A 7,635-nucleotide genomic window follows, 5' to 3' on the forward strand; every position below is an offset into this window, starting at 1 on the left:
GACAAAGTGATTTTCCAGCACGACAACGCTCGGCCACATGTTGCGAAACTGGTCAAGGAAACGTTAGAAGCGCTTAACTGGGATGTCCTACCACACCCGCCGTATTCTCCAGATTTCTTTCCGATCTTTCCGATTACCACCTATTTCGATGAATAACTCATGGCCTGACTGAGCATCGCTTCCATTCTTATGAGGATACCAAAAAATGGGTCGATTCGTAGATAGCCTCAAAATATGTGTCGTTCTTTCGACGTGGAATTCACCTATTACCAGAAAGATGGGAAAAAGTAGTGGCTAGTGATGGACAATATTTTGAACGATCAATTTGTGATCATTATTTTATAATAAAGCCGTATTTTTACAAAAAATTCCTTAAAATTAATGCACATATCCAATACTTAAATAATTATTTTACCGAATATGTTCTGATATGACTTGATTGATTCAGACATACACTCTGGTGATGAGAACGATGGAGAATTATTTATCTAATGCCTGAAACATAATTCGACGCGTAACCAAAAACTCTTTTATTCTGCTAACGTGTCAAACGTTTGTGTCTCTGGGTTTGGATAAGTACGGTTCAGAGTTTAGGTCCGAAGGTAAGATTTACAAGTTTATAACTCTAGATCTGTAAAATCAAGGTAAATGGAAAAATTTTAAAGTTGATGCTTTTGGATTACAAGTGATAAAGGTTTCTCAATTTTTAGGTTTAGAAGTTTAGGATTTATGGGTTTGCACTTTATAAATTATAGTGTAAGAATTTAGGGTATATGGTTTTAGAGTTTATAGGTTAAGAGTTCATGAGTTTAGAGTTTATGGATGTAGAGATTATGGGTTCAAGATATGTTTAAACGTATAATTTGTATGTTTGACTACAATTAATGTTTCTCGAGCTCCCAGGATGTATAACCATTTTTTGGTACTATTTAAGATGTACTAGGCCATACAGAACCCGAATTTTAAGTTCCACTTATAGTAAAAAAATCGCGGTTTCCGACACCCTCCTTTTAGCCTACTCGAAGGGGTACTTCTCCTAACCGTAGTATAGCCGAACAGCCGATATATAACTTTATATAAACTTTATTGACATTAAAGCTTTTTATCGTTGAAAAATCATTTAGAAACTTTCGTTTGACATCATTTGGAATTTACACCAAATTTTATCAAAATCGGGCGTGGATAGTTTTTAAAGTTCAGTCACAAATTATCATCATTTTTTACAACAAACTTTCAACATTTTTTAATTATACGTTAATTAAGGAAGCAATGAATATTATAAAAGTAATAACGAGACAAACGTATTATTGAATAAGTTTTACATATTACAGACTATTCTTCAAAGTCCTAACTGCATAAATAAAAGCATAATGTATGAACCGACTAAAGCGCTCGTAGGAAATGGGCTTCTTACTGCTCCTGGTAAGATCTCACAAAAAAAGACTTGTTTGTAACACATGTATTTATGATATGAAAAAGATACATAATGATCGCATTTTTACGCCATATCGGTCGGGTACATTTTATATATTGTATCAGTAATAACACAGGAAAATATTTAAAATGTTACACTCACATTTAGCAACAGCACTAACTTTATTATTAGGTATACAAATAAGTTCGGTGCCTTTACATTCGATTGATTGTAATTCTGTTTTAAATTAATATTTTTTCTCGCCGATTTGGGGTTTTGAAGTGTTGACCTGAACCTTCTAAATACATCACATAATTTGATTGTGCTTGCACCATAACTTTAAAAAATAGTAGTTTGGACCTTGGCTTCTCAGAAGGAGCATACTTGCGCTGCATTCTTTTCGCGCTTCAATGAAAGAAAAATACTGCTGAGGCTGCCGAAACGCTTTGTTCTGCTTTATGTGAAAATACTGTGAACAAAACGTTTAAAAAATGATTTCAGAAGTTTCGAACTGACAATTTTGATCTTACTGATGCAGAACGCAAAAGGAATGTCGAAAAAATTGAGGACGACGAATTGGAGCAGCTATTGAAAAATCCTTACCAGACGTAGCAAGAACTTGCTAAAAAATTAGATGTAACTCAACAAGCTATTTCCTTTCGCTTAAAGAAGCTTCAGAGAATGTAGAGGGCAGGCTGTTCGTTATGTCCTCAGCCCTGAAAACAAAGTCAAAGCTGTGACACGGCCATATCTCTGCTGCCACTATTCAAATAAAAGGACTTTCTTTACAAAATTGTAACTGGGGATGAAAAGGGTATCATTATCATAAAAAAGTATCATTAACTGTATTGAATCAAAACCACCACCTTTAATACAGGATTCACCAGTATTAGTAAGATGGCTAAAATGTATGAAAAATAATGAAACTATTTCGAAATTTAACATGTTTTTCGTTTTTTGTAAAAAACATCAAAATCATGCTAAAAAGATGAACTTATTTGTATACTTAATAATTTGTTTAACTTAGTATTCATCGTAGTAATGTCTTGCAATTTCTACGTATGTATATTCGAATTAATATTTGCCAGAAAACTTACTTTTACTTTTTTATTTATTATTTCAAGTGTATGCATATATGGACCAATCTAAGCACACATAATAAAATCTATCCGAATACACTGAAATTAAACACAAACATACACTCAACCCACACACATACACACACAAATGAACAAATTAACAAATTTTTTAAAAATTTAAATGAGTTAATAATCTATTTGTGCACCTACAATACTGATGCAATTCTAAAGTTAAACAAATGCGTAATTAACACAAAGCATTGTGCGTGCAATATGAATCTAACAAAGATTAGAAGATTTCTTTCAGATTATGTTGCGTTATACCAACAATACAAATGTAACAATGTTTCTTATATAATATGTTATTCTGACAGGTAATATTTAGAAAATTAATTAACAAATTTACAATATTGCATTTGGTAAAGAAGTGCGTTTATTCTTTTTTTCATTTCATTTTAACATTAATCTTTCCGCAGCACATATATGGGTTCAACGTCGAAAAATGCTAGCGTCAAGCTTTAATACAAATATATTACGAGCATCCTGCGATATATTTGTGAAACATGTTTCAGTATTTATAGGGAAAATAGAATATATGTTAAATGACGAAGTAGATTTATTACATCATATAGCAAAGTGTTCGCTGGACATGATTTTCGGTAAGATGCAATGCTTATTCGATTTTGACTTGTTAGGAAATTACCTATTTGTGTTATAAACTCTTAATTACAAATGTATAAACTGTTAATTAAAATAATAAATAATATATATTTTTTATTATATTTTAATTATAAAATATATTAAAAATAATAAACTTGACTTCTTCGTAATCTTGAAGATATTACGTTGAATTTCGATTTGGGATTACAATTAAAGGAAAATATGCCGTATGATAATGCAATGGCGAGGTATGATTCTCTTCAGATCCTAAATTTTTGTAATTATTGTGCGCTATACTTAAGGATAGATCTAATTTAATGCAATGCTTAATTGTAGATTGACAGAAATATTCACGTACAGAATGCGAAATATTCTTTTATTTCCTGATATTATATTTAATTTTACATCTCTAAGCCGCGAACAACAGAAGCTTTTAAATGTTATATATTCTACTGCGGAAGAGGTAGATATTGCAAATACATTTTCTGATGATGTTACACGATTTGCACGTTACATGATTTATTACTGTGCAGGTAATACAACAAAGGGAAAATGCGAGAGATAATTTAGTTGGAAATAAAAACCAATCCACTAAGCCTTGTAAGTTGTTAACACTTCTTCTATATATTTTTGCAGTTATATGATATATTTATGCAGTTAATGTTATAATGTGTGTGTGTGTGTGTGAAAATTGCACGAAAATAAACTATATGTTATATTTTAAAATAATTGGACATACAAGGGAATATTTTCTCCCTTTTTTAATTTACAACACGTTATTTAGACCAACATAACTGCATCCATTGGATGTACATATACTCGTAAATATGTAAAAATTTTTATTATTAAAAATATAAACAAGTAAATTCACGTGCAATACATCCAAATCTGGCCAATGGAATTTATTTTTTAGAAAATGTTTTGTTTATTTTTTGTTCAAATAAAAATAGCAAGAAGGGTATATCTTGATATACTAATGGAAGCATCTGACAACGGCAAGAAATTAACTCGAAAAGATATTATAGATGAAATCAATACGATAATTGTTACCGTACGTATTATGAGGCACCTTTTGAGACGAATACTTAATGACCGTAATATATTAATATAATTATAAAATTGATAAACTAAGTTTTCATTTACGCAGGGTTTCGACACAGTCACAAATATGTTAAATTTTCTGATGTTCATATTAGCAAATTTCCAAGAAGTACAAGTATGTATTTTACATATATTGCATAACTTTAAACATAAATTGATTTTTTTGATATAGAAATAGTCTAAAGTTTACTAAAAAGTTAACTAAAGTACATTTATCATACTTTTAATATATAGCCTCTTAATCTAGAGTTTATGTTTTTATATTTTTTTATGGAATGATACAGAAATAATTTGGGACAATAATTTATGCTTCAATATTCTATATATGAAATAAATAAATACATAATTTTGTAATAGCAAAAAGTATATGAAGAGTTGCTGGAAATTTATGGTACGCAAGATCCAAAATCCGCGCCCGTCAAGTTCGAAGATTTGCAGCATATGAAATATATGGAGTGTGTTATTAAGGAAACATTGAGACTTTTCCCCGTTGCGGCTATAATAGGACGGCAACTTAATGCAGATTTACAAATAGGTTTGCTTATAAACGTATTATGTAGTGGAGCAATATGTAAGAATTGTACAATGAACAGTAGAATGAGTACAATGAGTACAATGAGTTGTACAATAGTGTTCCGTTTGTTATGAATATTTTATTGCCCTAAATAACCAAATCAAAACAAAAACTACAAAACGAAAAGTATATGTTAACTTAATCAAAGTGTAGATGTTTTAAATTAATTATAATCAAAAAAGAAGTAAGAGTCTAATGTGAACACGCAGACTGTGTTCCAATATTCACTACCACTATTGAAACTCTATACGTATACACGACACAAACTATAGATCTTGAATACTGGCAGTGAATATCGGAACGCAGTAGTAATCACTGAATTTTATTGAATTTTATTGAAATTGTTTTATATTATTTGCGAGTTTACGCTAGGCGAAAAGATATATGATCAATTTAATGTTTATTACGCACGTAATATGCGTCCATTCTGACTGATGCAGTCTATACGGAAATTTTTATAATATTTCATCTACGAAAGTCTTTTCTGTCTCACCAATTAATTTCAAAGTCACATTACACGTTTGCAATGCGGATCGCGGACGCCACAAGCGCAGATTGATATAAAATTATAAGAAAATGTACGTGAAATTGTAAATATAGCTTGATATGTACACCTAATGGTTGATCATAAATTTTTTCTCTAACGTAAATTCGTGAATCAATGGCAATCATTATAGATATATGCTGCTTGTTGCAACCTATATATATTATAAACGCAATCTTACGAACAACGTGCGCCGCTTATGCGCGTGCGTATACGTGTGATTTGAAACTGAATCGTTTGGCGATGCAAACGCGGCTTGATGGGCATACTCATTCGCTTCTGTGCGTGCGTACGTGTGAATCTGAATCTGAAAAATCTGAGAATCTGCGCGAAAATAAAAGTACTTTTTAGCGGACGAGATTTACAGATCTCCGTAGTGCCTGTACCAATCTTAATCAAACTTAGTGCAAATTTCGCGTTAAACATTATATAAGAAAACTTTCATCAGATTTTCGATTTTCATGCTTGAAATATTTGTCCCGGAAGACCAACTGATCTAGAAATTCCAGATAAGCTTGCACGGTCGCGTTATTTTGTTCGATACGTATTCGGCATCGCTCCGCGACCGTGGCGCTTGATATGATTTTATTTAAATCATTTTATATTTTATTATAATGATATTTTAAATACAGATTAATATGTTTCAGGAGAATATACTTTACCGGAAGGCGCTGAAGTTTATATAACAATATTAGACATGCATCGCAATGAAAAGTATTGGCCGAAAGCGATGACATTCGATCCAGACAGATTTCTTCCGCAGAACATGGCAAATATTCATCCAAATAGTTATTTACCGTTTAGTTACGGTGCAAGGAACTGTTTAGGTATAAATACTTTAGCTCAACTATACTATAGCAAAATATGAAAATAATCGATAAAATTACAGGTATAAAGTATGCAATGATATCTATGAAAGTCTTCACAGCAACATTTTTGCGGACATACAAATTAAAGGTCGATAAAAGGGTTAAAATAGAAGAAATAGAACTGAAGCTAAGTACTGTGTTAGCGCCCGTCAATTCTTTGAAAGTCAGAATTGAAAAGAGGATGTGACAATATAACATTATCATAATATACTAACAGAGGAAATGGATTTTCTTATTAATATAATTAGTGTAGGAAACATTTATTGTTACTTTTAACTTAATTTGCATGTTTTGTATATAATATATATAGTCAAATCAAAATTAATAATAGTAAAGTAAAGATAAAAATTTGTCTTCTTTAAAGAGATATTTCTTTAAAGAAATGTTTTCTTTAGCAACTCAATCTACCACAATGATAAATTACATCATAAACATATTTGAATTATAATATATCGATCATTTATAATATGCCGTATATTTATCATTGCGATAAATATAAATAAATATAAATAAATAACAAATTAAAATAATTAATTTATATTATTATGTACAAAATTACAAACCATCGACGCAACAAAAATTTAAAGAGTATAAAGTGTATAAAAATTAAGAATGAACTTCATTTTTTATTTTTAAGAACTAACCTATTTGCAACATGTACCACAAGACTTTCCAAAGTGTTACAACTAGTTACCAGGAAAATAATTATTTAAATTAGTTCTACGACAAAGATAAAAATTTGTCTTTTTTAAAGGAAGATAGATTTTTTGAATTTCAGCAACTCCACTCGATGAAAAATTTTTCATGCATAATTATGTATGAAACTTGTCCATACATAATTATGTATAATTATATATAATTATATAAAATTATATATAATTATATATTATTATATATCAAATTTGTCCATTCATGTTCATACATTCTACTTGTATATATAATCATGTATAATTATATATATATAAATTCATATATAATTTTACATAATTACGCATAGATTTATATGTAATTATACATATTGTTATACGTAATTGTGTATAATTATATATAATTATATAAAATTATATATAATTATACACAATTACGTATAACAATATGTATAATTACATATAAATCTATGCGTAATTATGTAAAATTATATATGAATTTATATATATATATAATTATACATGATTATATATACAAGTAGAATGTATGAACATGAATGGACAAATTTGATACATAATAATATATAATTATATATAATTTTATATAATTTTATATAATTATGTATAAAAAATTGTTCATTGGGCATCTAACACAATGATAAATCACATCATAAACATATTTGAATTGTGATATACCGATCATTTATAATATGCCGTATATTTATTATTACGATAAATATAAATAAA

At 29.2% G+C, this 7,635-nt stretch overlaps 1 protein-coding gene across 2 annotated transcripts in view; it reads left to right on the forward strand.

Annotated features, from left to right (window-relative positions):
• The window catches only part of LOC116846219 (cytochrome P450 4C1-like), a 24,522-nt gene extending 17,492 nt beyond the window's left edge, over positions 1 to 7,030 (forward strand). For both annotated transcript variants that reach the window (XM_032819769.1, XM_032819770.1), the window contains 10 exons: positions 1,332 to 1,422; positions 2,970 to 3,152; positions 3,332 to 3,401; positions 3,490 to 3,616; positions 3,687 to 3,753; positions 4,104 to 4,204; positions 4,301 to 4,369; positions 4,612 to 4,789; positions 6,020 to 6,199; positions 6,262 to 7,030. In XM_032819769.1, coding sequence (XP_032675660.1) covers positions 1,332 to 1,422; positions 2,970 to 3,152; positions 3,332 to 3,401; positions 3,490 to 3,616; positions 3,687 to 3,753; positions 4,104 to 4,204; positions 4,301 to 4,369; positions 4,612 to 4,789; positions 6,020 to 6,199; positions 6,262 to 6,428 — 1,233 coding nt within the window. In that variant the 3' untranslated portion in view covers positions 6,429 to 7,030. The remainder of the gene's footprint in view (positions 1 to 1,331; positions 1,423 to 2,969; positions 3,153 to 3,331; positions 3,402 to 3,489; positions 3,617 to 3,686; positions 3,754 to 4,103; positions 4,205 to 4,300; positions 4,370 to 4,611; positions 4,790 to 6,019; positions 6,200 to 6,261) is intronic.
• The last annotated feature ends 605 nt before the right edge of the window (positions 7,031 to 7,635 follow it).

Source organism: Odontomachus brunneus, unplaced genomic scaffold, assembly GCF_010583005.1.
Source record: "Odontomachus brunneus isolate Ranch 3 - 2012 unplaced genomic scaffold, Obru_v1 Obru_scaffold_062, whole genome shotgun sequence".
In the NCBI taxonomy this organism is placed as follows: Eukaryota; Metazoa; Arthropoda; class Insecta; order Hymenoptera; family Formicidae; genus Odontomachus; species Odontomachus brunneus.